At 39.4% G+C, this 26283-nt stretch overlaps 1 protein-coding gene across 1 annotated transcript; it reads right to left on the reverse strand.

Annotated features, from left to right (window-relative positions):
* Positions 1 to 4389: 4389 nt before the first annotated feature.
* Positions 4390 to 26256, reverse strand: RBL1 (RB transcriptional corepressor like 1). The gene is made up of 22 exons (XM_072403655.1): positions 25814 to 26256; positions 23937 to 24070; positions 22254 to 22454; positions 22030 to 22094; positions 21702 to 21830; positions 19274 to 19428; positions 17879 to 17928; positions 17373 to 17559; positions 16459 to 16625; positions 15149 to 15261; positions 14663 to 14766; positions 13908 to 14045; positions 13626 to 13787; positions 12969 to 13101; positions 12625 to 12861; positions 12350 to 12534; positions 12084 to 12260; positions 10907 to 10978; positions 10723 to 10810; positions 9564 to 9715; positions 7920 to 8084; positions 4390 to 6049 (listed from the first exon to the last, which is right to left on the reverse strand). The coding sequence occupies exons 1-22, from the start codon at positions 25976 to 25978 to the stop codon at positions 5882 to 5884; spliced, it is 3147 nt and encodes a 1048-aa protein (XP_072259756.1). The 5' UTR covers positions 25979 to 26256; the 3' UTR covers positions 4390 to 5881.
* Between the last annotated feature and the right edge of the window lie 27 nt (positions 26257 to 26283).

The raw sequence follows: 26283 nt of genomic DNA on the forward strand, positions 1-26283 counted from the left end.
TAAGCCACGCCCCCGCCATGAGCTCTCCAGCTGCTACCGCGAGGGTCCGCGCGTGCGCCATCTACAAATGCGGGAAGAATTTCTATGGGGAGGGAGCGCGGCTAGACAGGGGGAGGGGGTTACAGTGCCTGAGGCGGGGAACTTGTCACTGAGGTGTAACCATGGTGATGCAAATGTTATCACTTGCCTATCCGCCATTATGTAGTTGTATGGTGGGCACTGTATTGTTCACTCCTTCATGTGTCTGCTAGTATTATATAAATAAATGTCTAAACAATAGCCAATCACCCCATATATAATGTCATTACAAGTGTATGTAAATCTAACAATAAGCTCCTCTTGTTAATTATATCATTTAAAGTGATTTACTATATAGTTCTATTCACCCTCTACAAAAAAAAAACATAAAAAAAAAAAATAACTAAAAAACCTTCTGTGCACTCAATTGTCATTAATTGTTCCCTGTTTATGGCCTAGCAAACAGTCATTCCCAAGAAAAGAAAAAAATGCATTTTCTGATATGACTGTGGACCCTAATAAACCTTTTGTCTGATAGTTACATTTATTGCACATAAAAACAATAAAATCCTGAATTCCTAAAAAATAACAAAAAAAAGATGTGGTTGTGTCATATAAACAGGAAAAGCTCTAATTATAAAGCAGGGACTCTGACATTCCCTTGAACATTCCCTAATGGGAATCAATTTTATTACCAGTGAAACACATTAAATAGAGCCCCATATATAATAATAATTCCCAAAATGAAAACCTATGGTGTCCCAAAGAAGTATTACCGACAATATATATAAAATTTATTTATTTTATATATATATATATATATATATATATATATATATATACACACACACACACACACACACTTTCTTTTTTACATAGTAGGTAAGGTTGAACCACTAGGGAAATAAACCTAACTCAGATATATTACCCTGTGGATATTGTTGATCCAGAGGCAAAAAACCCCTGGTACAATTCGCTCCAACAAAGGAAAAAAAAAATCCTTCCCGATTCCATGAGGCAATTGGATGTTCCCTGGATTAGCAGTCTCCGTTATCTTTAGTATAAATCCCTAATACCCAGGTATATTCTGTGCTTCTAGAAATTCCAGCTTTTTCTTAATGCAATCTATAGTAGTTGCTGAAACTACTTCCTGAGGGAGCCGATTCCACATTTTCACACCTTACAGTGAAGAATCCCTTCCTTATCCAGAACTTAAACTTCTTTTCCTCCAGATGCAGAGAGTTCCCTCTTGTTCTTTGTAATGATTTTAAAGTGAATAATTGGGAAGACAGTTCTCTATATGGACCATTTTTATATATTTATACAGGGTGATCATATCCCCCCTCATATGTCTCTTCTCAAAGGAGAATAGATTCAGTTCAGCTAATCTCTCCTCATAGCTGAGCTCCTCCATTACTTTTATTAGTTTAGTTGCCTTTCTCTGCACTCCCTCCAATTCCACAATGTCCTTTTTGTGAACTGGTGTCCAAAACTGGACTGCATATTCCAGATGTGGTCTGACCAATGCCTTGCACAGGGGCAATGGATGTTTAAAAATATGTTTTGTGTCCTGGAATGGTGAGCACCCATGAGGAGCAGTGATGTCCGTGACACATTGCCTAGGCAGGAGACATTTGCAGCCGGCAGGATCATTTTTGCTATAAAGCACTCTGCTCAACAATTTCACATAAATTCCCATTGATGTTCCTTCAATAGAGAAGGTATTGCTCACATCTCTGGTGGACCATGTCACCTATTTATGAACCACAGATCTTCATATATATATTTATATATTTAGTATATTGTAAATTGTACATATAAATAAATATATTGTGTGAGTGAGTGATAGTTCCACCATTACACGAAACCGCATGGAGACATTTCAACCAAACTTGCTATACATAGGAATGAGACTCTTGTGAGTGCACCAGTCATAGTTCATAGTACAGCGCTGTGCTATATGTCAGAGCTATATTTGGATGGGTGTATGTCATCACTCAGAAACGCATTGAGATATTTAAAATAAAATTGCTAGACATATGATTTAGACTCATGTGAGTCTGCTGATCTTTATGCAGGGCTGTGGTATATGTCAGAGCTATATTTGGTGATCACTAGGAAACCAAACTTGCCATTACTGGGAAACGCAGACACATTTAAACCAAACTTGCTGGACAAAGGACCCTACTGATCTTTGTACAGTGGTATATGTCAGGGGTATATAAATGTATAATAGTGTGTGAGTGTGGGGGCACATTCGAGTGTCAGCTCCTCTGTACAGAGACTGATGGGTCTAGCGCAGTGTTTCATTGTACAGCACTATGGAATATGTCAGAACTATATAAATTCAATATATATAACATTGGTATGTATGTATGTATGTATGTATGTATGTCATCACTACGAAGACGCATCAAGACATTTAAACCAAACTTGCTAGACATATGACTCAGACTTATGTGAGTGCAATGCTGATCTTTGTACAGTGTTGTGGTATACGTCAGAGGTAAATTTGCATGTATGTGTATTATATTTTTACATACTTTTTTTGGGCTCTTTTTACAAATTTCTGGCCTGTAATAATGCCTTCATGAAAACGTAAGGCAATGGGCCAAGTGCAATCAAAGGCAAAAAAAGAAAATGAAACACCAAAGACAAGAAAATCAATATAGCTTTATTTGATTCCTTTTTCTGTATAACAGAGGATTGCAATAAATAAATACCCGGGCAACACCGGGTAATCCGCTAGCATACCATAGAAATGCCTTTGTCAACCTTTTAATGTGGAGGAATCCTTAAAATCACTTTCAGGTCACAAGGAACCCTTGCCAATTTTTATGATATGCTCAGTTGATGGTACATTGCCCGGTGGCCCATGGGATGAATGTCTCTTACAATGTTGGCCAGTGGGAAGAATGCCACCCTTAAAAGATACTGAAATAGATCATTGGTGTCAGTGGTAACTAACTTGAGAGGCAGTAATTGCTAGAGGAATCCCTAGCATATTCTGGAGGAAGTTGAGAATCACTGCCCTAGATCAACCAGGGTTCCTGCAAAGGTTGCCAATGTTTCTTCGAGTCTTGGTTGATAGACCTTCCATAGAAAAGGGAACATTCTTCCAAATGACCACTAACACAGGGGTATTTTCTTTCTGCTGACACCCAATGCATTGGTATAACAGGGATTCCCTGAAACCTGGACATTCCAGAGGTTCCTATGGGGATTAAGGTTGTGAAAGGCTGCCCTTGATGAACCTTTGATTATTTTTTAGGGATGGAGAAACCCCCGATAAATGCACTTTTCTTGGGTGATCAGAAGTAAAATGCCCCTCCTGCATCCCTTAAAGAAGTGGGCACAATGACACCCTTAAAGATAACTAAAACATCATAGGTGTCCAGCTGCTGTCTGTTGCAAGTAGCACTGGACCCAGGACTATGCAGCCGCAGTTTAAGAACCTCTGGAGGAACCCTGGTTGACAATGACTGCTTCAAAGCCTGGTTACTGATCACTTAACATCAACGTCAGCTTGGCTGTAACCTTCTAAAATGGCATGTGAGCGTTACAATCTGTCTCAAGCATCCCATTTAAAACCCTGGGTTTCAAGAGCAGTTATGATGATTTGGAGTATTGGAAGAATTGACAAGTCAGGGCATGCCACCAAGTGCGAAGAGCCGCGTACAAAATCCATATATTTTTATTTACAAGGAAACATTTTAGCACATGACCCTCCCTGGTGATATGCATATTAAGTCATTTAAAAAATACTTTGTATTTTAAATTTCCCACCTGGTCCCGCCCCCCCCAGCCAGATGCAGATGCCTGGCCAGCATCAGCTTCCCCTGGCCTCGCGTCCCCAACATTCACAAGCCAGGGACGCACATGCTTGGCCGGCATCGCCAGGGGAAGACAGCTTTTCCATATCATGCAAAATTGCCCATTTTTAATGGCCCATTTGTTTTCTGCAGGTTATTGTTACAAAGTTCAACTTACATTTGCTATTTGGCATTTTTAGTAAGCAAAGAACTTGCTGCACCTCTAAGATTAAGCCACAAGGAAGGGTGTAACTCGAAGACGTGACGCATGTGAAGGTTTTGAAGACGTGATGCATGTTTTTGGCATGACCAATTAAAAAAAAAAAAAGATTTTAAGAGATGGATTTTTTTTTTTTATAGTGATACAGGAAACAAAGGAACCAATTAAAAAAATCAGTACATAAATATGGCAGAGAAAGAATGTAGAAATAAATATGTACTCACACAAAATGCAGTATAGTTGACTTTTTTTGTCTCAGAATTATATTGCTGCTTATTCACAACCTCATCACCTCAAATAAATGCAACATAATTATATAAAATGAATCCCACAACAGAATGAAAGAAAAGGGATAGTTTATTGTACATTTTTACAAACGTGTGCAAATTTCATAAGAAACCTGGGACTCTTAAAAGAGTTTTTAATCACTCCACGTAAAAATCCCAGCAAAGCGGTTCATTATGTACAATCCATAAAAAGGTATTGTGGAAATAAGAAAACGTGTAGATACTACACAACATTGCCTAGCTTAAGTAAAATGAGCCAGTCAAGAGAGGATGAGATTGAAAAAGTGTAAGATAAAACTGGTGAAGTGTTTGCTGCAGAAGACTACTTGGTTTCAATAAAAAGGTTGACATCTATAGCTATTGGATGTACTTGGTAAAGCTACAGTGTCCTGGGAACAACAAAGTCCCAACAAGTGAATTATAAAATCTTACTATAAATTGCAAAAACATTTTTATAGAAAAAAGCTTGCATACAATTTCATTTATATCATAATATGTAACATCGCATAACTTTATGGCCAGGGCTCCTAAACCTTTAAAGTGTCCGGGGATACAAAGAAAATACATCTTTGTTGCAAAAGTAAAAAGAAATTCATGTTGATTCTGCCAGATCACCAGTGAGCTCCCCCTCCACAGAAGTGAATTTCCTGTAGTGAACTGACAACAGTGCTTCCCCAAAAACCCCAAATAGTATTATCCGCCAAGTTCTTCACTGAACTATAAAGCACCATCCTTTGTTATGGAGATAAGAAAAGTAAGGCATTTTGTGGTTCTTCAGGTGAGAGCCAAGACAGGGGTGGCAAGTCTGCTTTGGTTTACAGCACAATGTACAATACTACTATGTTGTCAGCCCAAAAAAGAAATTGGGAACTTAATGGATTGTTGACTGATCAACTAATATTTTTCTTGCAATTTTTTGTGCTTGTGCTTTGTATTTTTGTATTAAATTCATGCCTTTAAACTTTTAAAAAATCTTTTTAAAAACAAGCATTTTTGCTTTCTATACCACAGTGTGGAAACAAAAAGCTCCAAAATGGGCATAAAAAAGGTAATAGCTAATACGGGTGGAACGACACTTTGAATTTTAAAAGTTTTTTTGTACAAGTTTGGTACAAAATGTGCAAAATAAAACAATGAAATCCCCGGGGGTAACTCCTGGGCCTCTTAGGCACCGCCCACCTGAATAAAAAGCATACAGAAAAACCCTGTGCTTATCAAGATGCTTCAGGGAGAACTTGCTTGCTTTAGCACCCGATTTAGGATATCACAATGTCTGCACACAGTTACACATTGTGATATTTTTACGTATGGGGAATTGATGCCATCAACAAGAGATAAAAGATTTTTAACACTGTTAAGACTCCTTTAGAATACTCTCTGACAAGTGGAAATGTTGGTCAAACCCACAAAAATCAAAATACTAACTGTTGTACTTAAACATTTGGTAGCCCGGGAATGACATTTTCCCCCTTAAGTCCCAGTGTAGAATCCAGAGCTGTAACATAGTGCAAAGAACATAGATAAGGCACCCAGACAAACTTCTATTAGTGGTTAGCTCTTTCGCTCACAACATCCTGAAGACGTTTTAGCAAGGCGTCATCACTTTCCTGGCACAATCGTTTAGCAGGGGACTCGGAATCGCTGTCAATGGTTATGGCTCGCTTACGGCTCCGCTGTTCCTGTTTGATCATGCTGTTTATATCATAAAGGCTCTAAATTGAAAGAGGAAAGTAACTGTGAGACAAGAGACAAATGATAAAAACCAATACAGCATGGCTTTTTATAAATGTATGCTACATGTGCAGTGCTGCCAAAATAAAAGACCAGAGAAAAAAAATTGTAAATTCATCAGGCCTCACACCAACCAGAGATGTAGTATAGAGTTATACTATACACATTTCAGTAAGTTCAACAGGACAAAAGTCTTCCTAATACCAATTCACGTTGGAGAGCATGAGCTGGTCAGTGCTGGGGCGGATGGTAAACTCACCTTTATGTTCACTACCAAGGAAAAGGGAGGTGGTGTAACAAACACTAAAGAACAATTTTATGATTAATAGTTTATGGAGTATGGTGACCAATAAGAACTTACTCCCTAGGTTCTTGTTTGCCGACCCCTATGGTTTGGTATAATAGACCAAGAGAGGTTCAGAAGTTTGAATAAGGGTTAATTGGCAGTAGGTTACATAATAGAAAAAAGAAGAAATATATCAACAGTATGAGCAAAGTATCACACATTGCCAAAAAATGTTAACAGTGTATTCCCACAATTTAACAAACAAACATTACTTGAGACAAAGTATAGGCCTAAACTGTGTAGCATACAATGGAACAGGACAAGATTATTTTACATGCACCTTATTGTATTGATAGCAATTTAGTGCTGAACAGTTTTGGAAGTATTATTAATACAAAGTATTTATATAGCGCCAACATAATATGCAGCACTGTCCATAGTCATGTCACTAGCTGTGTCTCAAAGGGGCTCACAATGTAATGTCCCTACCATAATCCTATGTTCCTAATACAGTCTAAGGCCAATTTTGGGGGAAGCCACTCAACATAACTGTATGTGTTTGGAATGTGGGAGGAAACCCACACAAACACAGGGAGAACCTGCAAACTCCAAGCAGATAAGTGTTCTGGCCGAGATTCAAACCTGGGACCTAGCGCTGCAAAGGTCAGAGTCCTAACCTCTGTGCCACCGTGATGCCTGTATATTTTTCATCCTGATAATTTTTACAGCAACAGCTGTTTTAGCGGGTAGAGATTAGAGGTAGGAGCACAAAGTATATTTAATATAGGCATATCATTGTTTTTGACATTAAAGGATTACTTAACTTTTTCTGAAGTGGTTTTATGATGTTTCCCTCCCCCCCTCAGTGTAAGCCACAAACCTAAATGCTGATCATTTAGCCACTGCCTGTTGTCCTCTTTTTTTCTGGGTTGACGACACCCTAGATTTAAGTGTCTCAATCTTTTTAACATGGAGGAACCCTTAAAACAACTTTCGAGTCTTCAGGGAACCTCCTCCTATATTTACTGTATCCACAGCTCACAGTACCTTAGTATGGAGGTCAGTATATCACCGTGGACCGTCACCTTACAGACAGCCAAAAAAGACACTGGTATCTATTAAACTGACCCCAAGATTTACAAATTGCTCATTGTTCACAGAACCACTATTAACCTCTGGAGTAACCATACTCTGTATGTTTGAGATCATCCTCATGAATTGACGGGTACATAGATTGTGCTTTGCAGTGAAGGGCAGAGACACATAGAGCAAGAATTTAGGATACGTATTTAGGTATGTGACTGACAAGGTGGGTAGTTGAAGCTCTAAAGGGTTTATGCGATCATGTCTTAGCCAAAAGATTACAAGTGGGCCATCAGCTTTAGATGCATCTCTGGAAATTACATGCCTCTTAAGTGAGGTGTTAAAGTAAACCTGTAATGTATCAGACCTAAAACTGTAAACATTAGAAAAAGCTTCATAGCTAATTACCTTAAAGTTTTATAGCTGTAATTTATATGGATTGAACATTGACTTTCTTTTTTTTAATGGCAGGAACTACTTACTTTTGATGGACTTCCATTAAACTTGTAGAACAGAGCAGTGCGGGGGGTTAGGCAACTAGTGTTCTTGTGTGGGGACACATAAATGGAGTGCTGCTGGGACACACGGCGAGGAGAGAGTGGCCGCTGTTTGATACTTGGGAATGGAGACAGAGGAGGGGCCACAACCTAAAAAAAAACATTTATAGTAAACATATACATAAACACAAACTGTAAAGGAAAAAACAAAACATACAGCCTGTATTAAAGACAAATATGTTTACAACACCATTTACATTTGAAAAACTGATTAACCACCTAGCCGTTATGCCCGTACGAAGGCCGGGCAAAAAAAAATGGCTAGGATGGTTAACCCCGTATTTTTGTCACATCCTTACCTCGATGGTCCCGCTGTGCACATCCAGCGTTGTTTTCCTATTCCAGCGTCGTCCTCCGATCTCCCTCTCCAGCGTCGGGTGCCAGCGGGACCGGTAAGATGCCGGCCGGTATCTTGTGTTCCGCCGCCCGGCATCTTGCGTTCCGCCGCCCGGCCGGCGGAACACAAGATACCGGCCGGCGGAACACAAGATACCGGCCGGCGGAACACAAGATACCGGCCGGTATCTTACCTGGTCCCGCTGATCGTCCACGCCCGTCTTCGTCCAGCGCCGGATGATCTCTGAAGCGAGAAGCCGTCCGGCGGAGAAAAAAACCGGAAGGCTTCTGCGTGCGTGAAGACGTCGGCGCGTGTGCGGGAAATTCAAATAGAAACTCATTCATTCATTTTGTATTGGATTCAATACAAACTCCTGTATCCAATCCAATACAAAAAATAAAATAAAAGTAAATAACTTGGAAATTCAAATTTATATTTTGTATTTGATTGGATACAAACTTGCGTATCCAATCCAATACAAAATAATATAAAATTAATACAAAGTACATAACTGGTAAGTTACAGGTCTACAATTTAAAGAAAAAAAATGTCATGAAAAACAGTGGATCACTTTTGGTACAGAAATCTAGACCTCAGTGTAATGCTCAGGTGGTTAAAAAACAAAATGGAACAGGTAAAACTTTTTAGCTGAATACACTTTGAGTGAGTGGAATTTATTGTTGTAAACGCTACATTGAAAGATAGTACACTGAGCATTCTGCAAGTGTTTTGTCTCAAGTCAGAAATTGCTGCATCCTGATCTTAGGAGACAGTAGCTTTATTTTCAATATTTAGCAAGCGCCCAGGTTGCCAATTACTAAAAGCCTTGAAAAGGAAACTCTCCTCTGCCTAGAATTTGTAAAGCCTGGAAACTGATAATATTGTTCCTACCATCAAACAGACCCCATTGGGTGGTTTGTCCCCCTATTAAAGGGACACAGCAATATGCTAATAATATTTTCTGTCTGTGTTGTTGAAGAACAAGGTATTACAACCAAGTTTCTATCTACAATGACAAGGTTAAAACTGTAGATAAAATACTGCAGATAGCAAGTAAATAAGCTCGGCTTTGTTTTTAATTTCAGTAGTGATTTTTATTTTAATACACAAGATAAGCTGTTATATAAATGTGTGCAGTTTTACAGATGATGAAATGCCATGTGATCTGTTACTGGACACAAAGTGTTTTATACCAGGCATATTTTTTTTATGATATATAATAAAGCTCATACCACATGTTCGCTGCTGCTGGCGGCATATTTCAGTGCAAACGCTTTAACTCGCTCCACGTAGACATTGTTATAAAACGTAATGAGATCTCCTCTATCTGCTTGGTCATCAGTACCAATACCAGCATGGCTTGAGCTCTGAGAGTCATTGGATTCTACAGAGACACAAAGATTTCAATGGAGACAAATACATAGGATATGGTGTTGTGCATTGACACACAAAAAAACTTTCAAAATACAATGCCAACAATTAGAAAATCATGGTAAAAATTATTAAACAAGAGTACACCTAGCAGAGAAAGGTTAGGTAGTCAAAGAAAATAAAAGCACATCACAAAACATCATAAAACTATTTGTTTCCCTTACTATTATCAAACTGTATTTAAAAAGCACCAACATATTACGCAGCAATGTACATTAAATAGGGGTTACAAATGAAAGATAGATACAAACAATGACACAGGAGGAGAGAACCCCGTCCAGCTTACAAACTAAGAGGTAGGGAATATTTTCTTATTAAATATTATTCTTATTTCTTAAATAGACTAAATGAGATGTTTCTTTGCTTTAAAAGGGTTGAAACAAAAACTTGTGGTCTCTGTTTAGTAAACCTAATCTTACTAAAATTTCAGGTAGACAAATGGAGCCTTCAATATTACAATGTCTGCAGTGCTGTCTTCAAAAGAAACACTTAATGCTTAAGGAATCCCCAGCCAAATACAACATTGGTGAATATATTATTCTGTCATTTGCATCCCCTTAATATATTGGCGCTATATAAATCCTGTTTATTATTATTAATAATATTAATAATGCACCTGGTTGTTTTTTTTATTCACAACAGATTTATCCTGTATTCATTGTGAATGAAACACACCACCCACTGGACTAATTGAGAATTACATTGCTATTAAACCAATGAATTTGTGGATTCACCCACACAAACCTAACACCTTTAAAGTACATTCAGAATCAGTTCATGCTAAGATTGGGTATTTAGAAATTAAAATTTGATATGGTTATAAATAAACAGTTTGATGGTTTCAAAAGAACACCGCAATACTATTTACCAATTTATAAAAATATATAAAACACATGCACACATTCCAGTTTTGCCTAAATTTACTTAATATTTTAGAACATATCTTTTCTTTTTTCTTACCACAGTCAATCATTTCCACATCTTGGATGCCTCCAACTTCACCTTTTTCCTCTTGAGGAACCTTATGCAATAATACACTTCTATACACCTAAAGACAGAATGATTTCACATTTTTATTAAATACCCTTCCTGAACTGGATTTAGAACATGAACAATAGTCAGAAGCGTAACACCACAAACTTACGTGACTCTGAGCTTGAGGCTGATTTCTGTAACATTTCATAATGTCCTGAAACATCCGTTCCTCTTTTGTGATCTGCAATGTCATAAGAGATCACCAATAATAAATAATTAAATGCTAGTAAAAAAAATCTAATGCTGCTAAAACGATAAAAGCCAGGTTTCAGGTTTTAAAGGACAAAAACAAAATAGACCCCGTGTTGTTCATCTTGTTAAGTCATTTACTTAACATAAAAAAAAATATTGGAGCCAAAACAAAAGCAGAGAAGCTCCTGCTAGAAGTTGACAATCATTTGCTTTTTGGCCTGGATACTAGTTCCAGAGTGGTCATGTCTGGCTTTGATGAACCAAAGTCATTAAGGTCTGTTTAAAGCAGAACTAAACTTAAAATAAAGAAAATACACTTACCTTTAATCCCACAGATCCTTCAGGAAGTCTCTTCATTTCAGTCCTGCGTCGGCCCGGTATCCATCTTTGGCCCAGCGCCGACATCTATTTTCTTCTGGGTTCTTCTTCCTAGGTCACCCAATCTCGTGCTTGCGCAGTGCGAGATCGGGTGACGTAGATGGGGGAAAAGATTGCCAATCTCACTGCGCATGCAGGAGATCAGCAATTTTTTTTCTTGCATTAAAGAAGGGGCTTCTTCTGGGCATGCTTGAGATCAGGGCATGCGCAGAATGAGCAGCAAATGCCTCCTGGGATGCGTGACATAGGCTTTGCGCTCCCATTCTGTCTAATCACTGCCGTTGTATAGCCTTTTACGTAAAGGATAAATATTTAGTTTAGGCCTGCTTTAAAATAATACACAACTACAACAAATTAACTTTGGGACAGCCTATGAAAGACACATCACCAATTCAAAAGAAGCATTACTCTTCTTTGCTGATGAGCTTAAGAGAGCAACTTTAAATTGTGTCCTGGGTCATAGGGCATCTAGGAATTCCTCTTAGCTTGTTGTGAAGATTCGGTCAAATTCTACAATATTCAAACAATTGTTTATTGGAGTGGTTCTGGTGATCCCTCAAAAGACATTTTTTATTTCCCCTTTACCTACTGAAGTGAACTATATTACACTGTGGAACTTTACAACAGACTGTGGACAAAGCAAAAAACAAAAACCAGCATCAAAAACTTATGATAATGTAGTAAAAACTAACAATCGGCACAGGAAAAAATCCAACCTTTGCCATGATGTAGATGGCACATAGTAACAGCTGATCAAGATGTCTGTCTTTCATTAGGTCTGTGCAGTGAACCAAGGAGAATTCAAACAATGTCCAGATTTTACGCCTCAGATCATTGGACAAATCAAGTTTTAGGCACAGGTCTCTCAGACGAACACTTGCCAAGTGATAAACCTAAAAGTATGCAAAGCATATTATCCAATGTTAGTGATATAATGAAATCTTCAATTTAGCTAAAATCCATATGTTTAGTTTATACAAACCTTCCTGAAGAAGAGAGCAAGAGAACCGGTTCTTTTGGGCTTGCTGGCAGATGGGGGGCACCCATCTTGACTACGGATAGGCTGCCGTTTTGCGGAGGGGCTGATTAAGGCTTGAGCAGTAAGGGGGATTTGAATTCCCTGCTCAATTCGTGGAGAGGAGGGGCGTCCACCATCATGAGATATACCTGAAAAACAATTTATCATATTGAACACAAAGCTTTTCTTAATAGAAATGGTCACATAAAAGGCCCTAATGCAAAGTTTTCATTAGTTACCTGCTAAAGGTACGCTCAGCCTATCTCCGGACAGAATACTTTTGTCTGGTGACATACACAGTTGCTCAAGTGGTTGGCTGGGGATGATTTTGATTCTAGTCATTTCTGGGGTGGTGTGCAGTCTCTCAACTGGTGACTGTCTGGGTCCATCGTCTCCAAAGAGCCTCCTTTTGGCACTCCCAGCGGCAGGAGAGTTATACCGTTCGTGAACGGATAACGGAGACAAGGGCAGTGACTCTAAGGAAAAATGAAAGCAGTTTAAAGCACTGAAAGTGTTACATGCCAAATCACACACATTCAAAAGACAATAGGAACAAAACTGTTTTATCCAGCAGCAAGGTTACCTCTCCTACAGGAGCCTCCAAAATCTGTGCGGACCTCTTTTAAACGTGGATGTATGATTGGGGAAGCTGGCATCATAGGAAGGTGTCCTAAACCAGCTTCATTGCCAGTTTCAAAGTTGCTGGGTATGATAACCTAGAGATACAAAAAGCAAAATGTAATCTTTACCTAATCGTAAAAGCTTTACTATGGTTGTGCTGTTCATTCCTGTACCAGTTAAATGTTTCATTAGCTCTGTTGGAACAGCTAGCTCAGAGGCTACCATGGTACAGCTTCTTTCAGGCAGACACTGCCTTCTGGCTCATGGTTTTCTATGCTGCCTCTATGTACTACTATGTAGTAGGCTTCAAGCAGGTAGGCTTTCAACAGGTTGTAAACAAAGATAAATTCAATACCTGCCCCACCTGTCAGCACTGAGAAAATGAGGGTGTTAAATAATCTAAGGGGAAAAAAAACTGCTTTGGAGAGATCAATCGGAAAGCTGCAGAAGTCCTAGCAATTCAAGCACACATAGAAATGATCTTCAGTAATACTATTGATGTGGATATATGGTGATTACCTACAGAGTCTCCAAAAATATAAATGATTTGGTGATGATGTTCATCAGCCTAACTATAAACATATAGTAATACGCTTACGATTCATAAAATAAAAATTACCTCTTCACATGTTGGAACAGATTCTGTAGCCTGAAGCAACTCCCACAAAACAGAATCACTCGTCCATGCTCGACTTTCCAGGATCTGCTCCTCTATTGTATTAAGATGCTTTACCATATCCCTTGACAGCCCATCTTCTGAGCGGATAAACACCTCAATAACCTGGGCAAAGAATATTTTAGACACTGAAAGCATTTTCTCACTCTACACAGTAACTTAAATCATTACAAGAAAAAATAGATTCAGGGTTTTTACTTTCATTTATATGCTTGTATCCCTTACCTTATAGAAATAAAAAGGACTTATTTCGAGAACCTCGATGATCCAAGGAAAAATACGTGGGGAACTGTATGCAAAAAGAACAATTTCCAAACAGCAAGCAGCCAGCGACTTGTGAAAAATATCCTGTTCCAGCAGAGCCTAGAACAGAAAACATTATTGTTAATGAAATATGAAAAACTCTCTTTGGCATACAGAAAACAAACATCTCACTGATCAGGTTATCCCTCATGCATCATCATGAAATACCAACAGTTTATAAGTAATTTTAAAAAAATTCTAATATCTCATTGTAGGTACCATGAGTAGGTCTCATGTTATCCCATCTGTCAAATGGGCTGTTATGCAGAAAAAAAACACAAAAACTGAAGCTCCCACTAAAAGCTGCCATTATGCACTGATGGGCTGCTAGTTTCAGAGTGGGGACTTCCCGATTGCAGATTCCTTCTGCAAACACAAACCTTTTACTTTACAATGACAGGGTGCCCATTACCGTTTTGGCTAAAGGCACACTTTTTGGGCCTACTGACATTTCTACAACTGCCAAGTACTACAGAAAAGTGCTGTGTCACTCAATGGTTATGAAAAAGTGTTTCAAATGTGCTCACTGGTATGTGCAGGAAAAATATGGCACTGCTAAGAGTGAGGTTTTAGGATTTAATAAATCCGAAGAAGCCAAAATCGTGTAGAGGCTTCATCAAAATGCAGAAATGACAAAATTTAAACTTGTAAAAAAAGAAAGTAAAACGGTAATTTACAGTTAAATCTTTTCCATGTAGTCGCCTTGTTTCATGGAGAACTATCGACTCCAAAACCTTGTAATATAAAATTTCTGCCAATTTCCAACGATTGATTGCAAAATCTGAAAACAGAAAAATCTGGATTAGCCATTTGATTATCCTATATTCTCAAATTAAAAAAAAATGCTTTCATAAATATTTTACATGATTCCGACATCAAACAAAAAAAATTTGTGACAGGCATGTAAAGAAACCAGCAAGCCTTCAACAGCAAATTTGGCAAAAGCATTTAGGAGACTAAAAAATATTGATATTGTTTTATGTATCTGCCAAATACAACATTTAGAAAATAGAGAACACCTATGAGTGAAAATGGGGAACAATTATTGAATAAGGGAGCCTTAGCAATAACCAAAAAAATGCAACTAAAAATATGATGCAGCTATTTAGAAGACAAAGTCAAATCGATTTATTACAAAGCTGAGGTATTTCTATAATTCTTACCCATATGAGAACCAGCCTGATCCCCTGATGGTTGTGTGTACTGGTGGCAAAACTTCTGCCCGATATGCTTTACAATAATCTGAATGTTCTCTATTGGGTTGCGAGCACATAACCTGTAATGAGAAGAGAGGAGTATTTATAGGTCACCCAGCCACTATGTTGGTTGTGACATGCACACATTTAGTACATGCTTGTATCAGACAGTTCATGGCAGTATGTACGAAGTCAATATGCTTGTCCAACAGTGAGACATGATGCACCTTGTCCTACTTTTTTGTTGATAATCATATTGACTTGGTACTTCTCTTCTGCCTCTATTAAGGTAGTCATCTCTCTCTCTGTCTCCCTTGCTGCCAACCAGTCCATGAACTCACCACTATATCATGGGACATGCGAGTCAAAAACCATCCACCTCCCTTTCCTCTGGGGTCAACCAGTCTATGAACTCACCAATATACCATGGGATATTACCCTACCCTCCTTCACAAAGGTGTTAATACCCCTGAGGAAGCCTACATTGGGCAAAACACATCAGTTAAAGCTAAGTACACACGTGCATTTTTCATGAAAGATCCTTTCCAACGACAAACGACTGCACGGTGCATGAACGAATGTGTATATACAGCATCATTCTGCTCTATGGAGAGAGAAGGGGGAAGAACAACAAAGCAGTACACCACTGCGCGCTCTCCCCTTCACTTGCAATATGATTGCCCATGGATCCGCAAAGACGGTTGTTTAGTCGAGCAGCACTGTACAAATGCACGATTATCGTCCAATATCAGCTCTGAGCAGATCAGACGAGAACCACTGCACGTGTCTACTTAGCCTTACTCCAATAATTGATTGGTTAGATCTTAAGATGTCTAGTGCCATTACATGGCCTCAGCATTGCTTATTGTCTATTGTTGCAGTATTGCAACTATGCTATTTCGCAGTAAACATATTTCTTGCATGCCAAAAAAACCCTTGTTTACTATCCTTTTGTTTAAAAAAGAAAAAAATATATATTTGTTTGGGGTTGGCATCCTATCCGATTGTTTTATACCACATATATGTAGGACACCAATTGTTACATTACCTTTAGACTAGACTGCTGACTGGAAAGTGATGGGAGCAGCAGAATCCTTCTGCTCTTTTCCTTTTTAGATGCCAAGCACTCTGTCAGCCTGAGCACTGCTGTACATCAGATTACATGAGGCTAGTAGCTAGATAGGTTTAGATAGCCTCCATTGTTCTGTCTGCAGAACCTCTTCAAGAAAAGCCAGCTAAAGATTTTAATAAGCATCATCAAATCCAATAGTACTTACTTAAAGACATTATTTAGCTGCTCACTGGGAGAATTTCTCAGTCCAGTCACCATGCTCTGCAGTTTGCTCACACACTGTGTTGCTGATGACACCGGAGTGATAATAATGGTTTCTTCTTTCAGGTATCTTCTACCAGTCAGCGGAGTGGAAGGAGCAAAGCATCGCCTCTGATGAATGAAATATCATAATCAGCCAAAATATTCTAACATATTTATGAAAATAATTTTCAGCTAAATAAAACTGTGCAGACTTCCTGTTTACATGGTATTAAATGTAACACACTTCTCAAACTGGAAATACTGCAGAATAGAATGCATTCTGACACACTGAGTTCTGTGCAAGTTGGCACTGAGCTCAGACATTTAACAATTCAATGTCAAAGCCTTTGCTGGTCAACAAGCTTCTTTTACATGTCCGTTAAACAGTAAGGCTGGGGTTTGGTGCCAGTTTGGACAGACTTCAAGGATCTCTATACAGTTTGGGTCCTTCCTAGGGTCAGAAGGAACGAATATCAGTGTTAAACCTTTTATGATTTTAACTATCAGACCAGACCTTGGCTGTGTGACTTCCTTGTTGCAGCACAGGTGCTGGTAAAAATCTTCTCCAAGCTCAAGCATATACTCTGCAATCTCCATTCAATCCTATAAACTTTGTACGCCTGACTTTCCTTATTGTTATTAGGACTGAATGAAAAGTGTGTTGAGCATGCTTAACTTTGCCAGTCGGATGTACAGCACCTCCTAAGAGGCCACACATTTGAGATCTTGCTGGATTAGGGAAAGGCATTATTTGTATGGGTTCACTTTAAGCTATTCATAGGGAAAGGTACATTGAATAACTATGTACTAATCAATAAGTCTCTTAAGCTTCCCATGAGACATGCTCACTGAAAACACACATCTGCAAGGACCAACCTTTTCAAAATGTTGTTGCAGGTTGGACTCCACTTGTTTCCTGGGTGTACAGTTGCCAATAGGGAGATCTGTGGTAAATTTCCTAGGGGTTCCAATCTCCTCTTCTGCATCAACTCCCAGGAACACACGCTCATCAAAGTCTCCTACAGTAAGGACATACTCTTCATATTCTCGGTTCAAAGCTTTGCTATAAATTAAAGTGCAAATGACAATGAGAAAAAAATATTTCCCGAAACTTGTATAATACTTTGCAGAGACTTTGAATTTATCTCATTCCTTGCATCCAGATTTAAAATAGCCTCAATCTAACCCTGAAAGACAATGTTAGCCTTCTGCTCAACAGAATTGTAAGGCATTTCTGTGGCACAACCAGCAGCAAAACCAGCTTTTCCCTACACAAAAAGCAGCAGTTAGATATCGTCAAATTACCAGATAGATTCTGTCCAAACTGATGTCAATGGACATCACTTTTATGTAGTTACTACGTAAACATTTTATGCACTTACTTGTTATCTGGGAAACTAGAAAGGTCCAGCAAGCAGTCTCCTTTAAGAATCTGAAATGGAATAGGAAAACAAACTAAGACACAAAATCCAAACACATTTTATATACATTAGTAGGGAGGAAAAACCTATTTGTCAGTTTCATACACATCCCTAATCTCTCACCCAGACTACTGAAACTCCATCTTGTCTGCTATTTCTTTAGAAGAAGTTTGCCTCTACAAACTACCATGAATATGCCAACGTTAGATTTCGGTATCCCACCTACTATTACTTACATGCCATTCTAAAAATCTCACTACTGGCAGAATCCAATTCAAGATATGGTGCTTTGTCTATAAATCACTTCACATTTGTGACTGGATACATAAATACATACCTAACCACCCTTTCCTTACCTCTAAATGACCTCTTATGCACAAATTTAAAGTTCTCAAGAGCTGCCCCCCGCCCTTATGCTCTCCCATCGTCCTATTAGTCTTGCTCATACTTCTGCTTTTAAACAACCTCTAAACCCCACCTTTTCAAAACTTTTCTAACCACCTTCTTCTCTATCATAACCATCACTAATCAGCAACAGTTTATTTCCCCTACCTATTGTATATTATGCTACCCACCACTCAGATTGTAAATTTAGTTAGGCTGGGTCATCTTACCCTATGTAATTGTTTGTACTTAATATATATGCAGGGTTGCTATCTGTAGCCCCTATTTATTGTGGAGTGCTGTCGGCCTTTATAAATATATGTTATCAAATATGCAAAAATGCAAAACTTCTCCACCTTGCACAGCTCTATCTTCTTAGACAAAAAGTAAGCCTTCACCTCATCTCCATATAATGAGGAGAACACAGGCAGATAACACTGTTTAGGATTTCTGTAAAGTACAGGCAGAGTTACATCCAACAAGAAGTTTTTGACAGAATTACTATGTATTTTACTATATTTGCAATTGAAAATTACATAGAGATGCTGTCACTATGGCCTTTCAATGATTTTCTATTTATTTAGGGCTCATCCTCCTAGCTGTAAAACCTATACAATCTGAGGCTCAATAACGCTGGGTACACACGTGCAATAATCCTTTCCAACAAAAAAAAAAAAAAAGACTGCACACTGCATGAACAAGCGTTGTGCATACAGCATCATTCTGCTCCATGGAGAGGGGAGGTGGAGAACGACGAAGCGGAACCCCACTGTAGTCTCTTCCCTTCACTTTCATCGTTCGTCATCCATGGATCCACTAGGATGGAACTACAAGCTCTGTACACACCCCACATTCTCTTCCAATACCAGCAGGTACCGATACCAGGTACCAGCAAGTTTACCTTGGACTAGCAACTAAAGAAAGATTAACCACAAACCAAAAAAAAAAAAAATGCAAACATTTTTTTATTACCTTTCTGTCGTAGAGCTTTGAGATATAAGGTTTGAAGTAATGCTCTTTTATTCCTTTGGCTTCCACTGCAAGCCCATCGTAGTATTCACACAGGGCACTGATAGTACAGGGAGGATCTTCATCCAAGCCCTCCATATCAGGAATCGGCAGCTTTGCTGTTTACAAAGGTACAAAGATTATTAATATAACAGAAGCATCCTAATTTTATTTTCTATCTTATTTTAGTGTTGGTGAGGTAAACACTATAAAAGGCACTGGGATGTGAAGAAGCCAGGCCCATCAACATGTGTCTTTCCCAATCCTGTTCTCAGAGCCAAAAATTTACCCCAGACGACTGAACAGCTTCTAAATTTTCTATAAACTGGTAACCTTTGATTAGGTGCATACCAATGTTTACACATGGTATCCAAAAGCAGATTTATGTATTATGGAATATGCTGGCTAACATCAGAGTACTGCAAATTAAGATCAATCTGACCTCAACTTTGAGCTTTTGAGTTAGTTCAGCTCCTGCACCTGCAAATGAGGTATTTCTGCAATAATTTTTTTTGGTAATCAAGCCTTTCTTTTTGACAATATTGCCTTGCAAAAATTATTTTATTTTACTTATTATATCACATTTTTTTCTTCTAATTAGTTTGGATATATATTTAGAAAAAAAAAAAAAAAAAGGATAAGAAGGTTATATCTTAGGTTGTATAATATAAAGAGATAATTGTGTTTCTACTTTGCCCCCTTTAAAACAATAGATTTATGATTTTGATACAAAACATTGTAAATATATTCTTATGTGATACCTGACCATTTATAATACACTTCCTGTCCAGCAGAAAGGTACTGTTTTCTCTCTCTTTTGTAGAAGTTACAAGTATCACTTTTTGACCAAGTAAAGAAATCTTGTTGGGAGAGATAAATAGGGTGCTAGGACAGGCATCAGAAACTTCTGGGCCCTATAGTAGGTAAACTCCACAACCATGTCTAAAGTTCTAGATTGCATTATCAAGCTCTTGTGATCAGGGCCCGATATGGAAGTACCCCTTGTACAACTGCTAACTGATTGTCATACTACTCCTCTACTACTCCTCTACCTTCATCATCTGAACAACCGACTTAAAAGAAAAATGTAAAGCTGGCTTTGGTAATCTGCACATATATTCTATGTATAGCAAAAAGTCATGCATCCAATGCAATCAGAAGTTCATAAAGGCCCACATAATGCTCTCAGAACAGGTAACCTTCTGGGGTTTTCATGTATTGAAATAGGCCCAATTCAATACATATGAATTGCTGCAAATTAAATAAAAAGAATTACCTTGTTGTTGAGAAATCAATGCCATTGGTAATACAATTGACTTGGCACCGTTTGTTTACCATAAAACAGAAAGGTGTAGCCAGGAGTCCTCAACACTATGCTATGAGAGTGAAGTTAAATAAACAAAGGCCTACATGAAAAGTGGGGTTTAGCATCACACTAATGTCATACTAATCCAGATGATCAGGGTCAGCTGTTAGTGTTTGAAATGAACAGCTGCATGTATACAGCCATCACACATTCTGTGGTGCATTAGAAACCCCCTGTAAGCGAACTATAATATACTACATAAAATTTGGATTTTGGTAAACTGAGCTCAATATCAGTCTTTGGGCTAAAATTTAAAAAAATAAATGCAGCATATTCTGAATAGAATCAGTGATTTATGGAGTTCTCAATTAAGTATCTATAGCTCACGGGGAAGAACCAATGATAACAAACCTGTAGGTACCATATTTGCACAACACTCCTCACGATCTCTTAGGCTACGTACACACCTCAGATGATTCTCATCCTGGCAGATCCACAGAGGATGGATGAGGAACGATCGTAAAGAAAGTAAAGGGAGAGTAAACGCAGCAGGTGCCCCTCCGTCGTTCTCCCCCCTCCAAAGAGCAGAAGGGCGCTGACCCATCTTTTCAAACTTGCCTATCTATCTTTTTTTGTCTCTTAATACACTCATTACTTCTCACCACTACATATAGCCACTCCTATTGTGTGCTACTTCCCAAACCTCCTAGGTCGTAAGCTCTTTGGGGCAGGGCCCGCTCTCCTCCTCCTGTGTCACTGTCCGTATCTGTAACCCCTATTTAATGTACAGCGCTGCGTAATATGTTGGCGCTATATAAACAGTGTTTATTAACAATAATAATAATAATAATAATAATAATAATAATAATAATAATAATAATATGTACAGCGCTTGTTCATGCATCGTGCAGTATTTTGTCGTTGTAAAGGATCATGAAAGATCCTTTCCAACGACAATTGTGTAGCCTTTTTTCCACCAGTGAGCAATAGGAGAAAATAACTGCAATGCCATGGTAAAGAGCAAGCCATTGTGTGGCCACTAATATCTGTTACTTACATACAATGACTAGAATTCACAAGACTTACCTGTAAATGATGGATTCAGAAGGTCGTCCTTATGGGGACACTGCAAAGTATGAACATAAACCAAATCCAGGCAGCACAAAAGCAAGTGATAAGAGTTAACCAAATCATCGCCAATCAGACTAAAATTTCCTAAAAAAAGAAATGGAACATGAAATGATGCGAAAAGTGTTCAGATTACCCAGTAAAACCAGCAGATGGTTTCAAATTAAGACAGTGAACACATTTGTTCTTATAAGCCAAACACTGAAAAACCTTCAAGGTGTCAACTAATCTCATAGCAAAGCAGCAACAAAAGGAAATGTATTAACTATAACAAACTTGCACTTACCCTTTGCATATACAAATAAAGTCCAGCAGAAGTTGAAGACGTCTTTTACATTGCACTGTAACTTCCTAAAAGACAAATATAAAAGGGTTCACTAATCAAAGACAATGTCTTGTCTGTAAACCCAAATAAACACCAAAAAGTTTTACTTCTAATCCATGCAGAACAGTAATACCCAAAGTCTGCTACCAACTTTACATCTGTTAGTGTGAGAAACCCTAAATTACCTCAGTTTTCTACTCCGGGGCAATCTAGGAGGCTCTTCATGGCGGTTTTGAAACATGTCCATGAATATCGGCTCAAACTTTTTGAAGATTACAGCAGAAACTTCAAAGTTCCTTTCCAGACGTTCTACACGCTCCCTGAATCCATGAGGAAGGTTTGACATGTCCATCCACTTTTTCATTTTATTGAAAAATTGTATCAGGCTATTAAAGAGAGCAAAAAAAAATAGATGTTTAATGTTAATTTGGCATTCAACTGGAGTAGCTCCAATACAACTCTAAGTGGCCTCAATAAAGGTATTTTTATTAATAAACAAAATGTATATAGCGCCAACATATTAGGCAGCGCCATACATTAAATAGGAGTTGCAAATAACAGATACAGAGAGTGACAGAGAATACTGGGACTGAACTGTGTTTGCTATTACAAACTGAAGAGTTTGAATAAAATCTGAATTATTTGTACATAAGCGGCACATGCAATGTATTTTATTAGTATTTGTTCAAACTAGGTGAAACAACGCTCCATGTACAATTCCCGGGTGCCTACTGGCAACTTCTAGGAGTGGTAACCAGTAGCAACCCCAGCAGCAGCTGCACAGTCTCCCCCATCTCCATTTTTTTTTTAAATGAAATTTGCAAAAGGGCAGCACAGTGACTAGTATTTTGCCTTCCAGTAACAGGTTTGAATCTTGGCCAGGTCAGTATCTGCACAAAGTTTGCAGGTACTCCCTATTTTGGTTTCCACCAGACACTTCTGTTTTCCCCAACTGCTCCAGAAACAATTAGTTAATAATATTATTATTACACAGTATTTATATAGCACTGACATATTACACAGCGCTGTACAAAGTCCATAGTCATGTCACTAGCTGTCCCTAAAAGGAGCTCACAATCTTATGTCCCTACTATAGTCATATGTCATTAATACAGTATATGGTCAATTTTGGGGGAAGCCAAATAACCCAACTGCATGTTTTTAGAATGTGGGAGGAAATTGGAGTACCCGGAGGAAACCCATGCAAACACGGGGAGAGCCTGCAAACTCCATGCAGAGAGTGTCCTGGCTGAGATTCGAACCTGTCACCTAGCACTGCAAAGGCCGGAGTGCTAACCTATGAGCCACTGTGCATACAGTTAGGTTAAAGCAGACTTGAACTCATCCCGGGAGGCTCTGGCGGCTCCTTCTGGGCATGCCCCATCTCATGCATGCATAGCGTGCATTCCATTTATGTCATCTGTTCTCAAGCCTGGTCAGTGAGAGATTGGGTCATGTGCAAAGAACCACCCAGAAAAAGACTGAAGCAGATGGCGGCTGCCGGGCCAAAGGAGGATACCGGGACCCAAGCGAAGAAAGCTCCCAATGGATAGACAGATCTTTGGGATTAAAGGTTAAGTGTGATTTTGCTTCAACTGGCTACCCCCCAAAAATTCAGTTCAAGTCTGTTTGGCCAGGGAATCATTCTTGGATGCTGCATGTAGCTTCTGAAGAAAAACCACAGCAATGAGGCAAACATTTGGAGAATAATAACCTTTTTTTCCAAGCAATACTGAAAAAACAATACTGCATGAAAAAAAAAAAAAAGAAACCAAAGTTCTTAGTGTGTTTCATGAAAGCTGCACAAACTATATTTTATACAGACAGTCTTTTTTTTAATAAAAGTAAAAACAAATGACATTTCATACCTCAGTTTGGCTGAACGGAGAATACGAGTAAGAGAAACTCCATTTCCCTCCATGATACCTTTACCAACTGTTGGTATTACTCCTTTCCGACATTCCGCATACAATGCGCACGCAAGCCAGTGTTTCATGTCACCCTGTAACACAAAATAAAAGTTTTATATGCATCACTATACTATGCTTCATCCACATGGTCAGTATAGGTTTTCCTCAATATGTGTCATGTATATTATATGTTTAACACACATGTGTCACGCTAACTAGCCGTGTTATAAAGCACTAAGTAACAATGCCCAGATGTTTCTTTACCATACATATGGATAACCAGGCAATGCTGATGATATATTTATGTTTTCTCACGATGGATCTAATTTATTAAAGCTCTCCAAGACTGGAGAAGATAAACAATTATGAGAGAACCTGGGTGATCCAGGACTAAAAACCTTTCACCTTATGTTTTGTGATGGGCTATAGAAGGTGTCTGATCCCGCTGTACTCCAAGTGTGCCAGGATGAAGGTAACACACGTGTGTGAGGCTGAACTTTTTTCTTCAGTTTTCTATCAATTCCACATAAATGTATGAAATACTCAGAGCTGGTGTGACCGGAAATATCTGTGTCTGTACATAGGGATTGCTTGTTTCCAGCTGATGCATTCAATCCATAAACTTCAATACACAAAGTGCTAAAGGATCTCCTCTTTTTAGTCATGTGACCAAATATTTGTCACTTTTGGTGTGTTAGTTGTGTGATTGGAGCGTAGAGTGAGGATTTCTTCCATTGCATCAGAGAATATTTGTGTGTTCACCCAACAGTCTTCTACTCAGGTCATACTGACAGTGCATCTCATTGCACCCTGCAGCAACCACGCAACCTCTTCTATTGCAGTCCGCAGCAACCCCTCCTCTTATTGCACCCTGCAACCTCTTCCAATACACGCCACAGCAACTGCGCAGTCCCTGATCTTGATGCCTCTCCTCTCGCTGCACTGTACAGCAACCGCGCAACCTCTTGCTTTTTACCCAGCAGCAATCGCGCATCCCCTCCTCTCATTGCACCCCGCAGCAATCTCACAACCCCTCTTATTGCAACCCGCAACCTCTTCTATTTCACGCCACAGCAACTGCGGCCCCTCATCTTACCTTCAATCCCGCAGCGCAGTCGATCGGTCTGGAGGTTTCTTTCATTGTGTCCCTCGTTGTCCCGGTATCCATCTCCGAGCCAGCGCACCAGGAGCCGCCATCTTCTCCACTTCTTAAGGGTTATTCTTCCTACGTCACCCGACCCAGACGCGAGATCGGGTGACAAAGTTTGGGAAAAAGAACTTGCTGATCTCAGTGCGCATGTGTGAGACCGGCAATTTTTTCTCTTCTCACGAAAAGGCTGCATGCGCAGAAGGAGCACCCAAGAGCCTCCTGGGATGCGCGACGCAGGTATCCCGGGAGGCTTTGCGCTCCCATTTATCGCCTAGAATTAAGGGGGTAGTGCTGCACCTTTTTTTTTTATATAAAAAAGGGCGTTGCATCAGAATTTTTATCTTGCATAAAAGAGTTGTCTACCCTTTCATGTAAAGTGTAATTTCTGCATTTTGATACGCTTTAAGCCTTAAGCTAAGTGCATGGCATTTCCTGAGTCCTGGTGACCGATTTCTGGCCGGGCTGCCAAAAATTAGGCACGCAGCACATCGCAATACATGCCAACGCAATACATGCAGCAATACTCCGGAGGGGTAAATGGGCCCACACAGCCCCCTATATGGGGCATTTCATACTCCCACACCAGGTCAACTTTTGAGCAATCAGAGAGCCCCAATGTAAGTGTAATGGTAGGATTGTATGGTGTGTCCCCATAATATAAGGGGTGCCCCTCCCCCAGGCTGACCTCCAGGCTGTAGGTGCTCCAGGTCCGGGTGAAGTTGCTCAGGGTTCGGGTTGCCGTCTCCTCCTCCAGGTTCAGCTCTCCACACAAATTCTCCAGCTCCTCCCGCACCTGGTCCCCGGCAGCCCCGTCCCAGGAGTTGGAGGACTCGGCCTCTTCCCTCTCCATATCTTCTTATTATTATACGGAGAACCGGAGTCCCCTCACTTCACTTCCTTCCCACAATCCTCCGCGACACAAAAAGGCGCGAAAACCAGACAGGCTCACTCCCCGCTGTGTCCTTCCGCCGGCCTCATTTGCCTCTCCGGAGCTCTCCGGTACCCTTCACACCGGGGATTCCTCTTAGAACCGACTACCGCACCACTCACCGGAGATTTCTGGAAGCCGTAGGGATACAAAGAAACGTTTTACCAAATTTCTTTTTAATACCCGGAGTGGCGGAGGGATATCAAAGGTTTGTGTCGATGCATTAT

Source organism: Pyxicephalus adspersus, chromosome 3 (genome assembly GCF_032062135.1).
Source record: "Pyxicephalus adspersus chromosome 3, UCB_Pads_2.0, whole genome shotgun sequence".
NCBI classification, from domain to species: domain Eukaryota; kingdom Metazoa; phylum Chordata; class Amphibia; order Anura; family Pyxicephalidae; genus Pyxicephalus; species Pyxicephalus adspersus.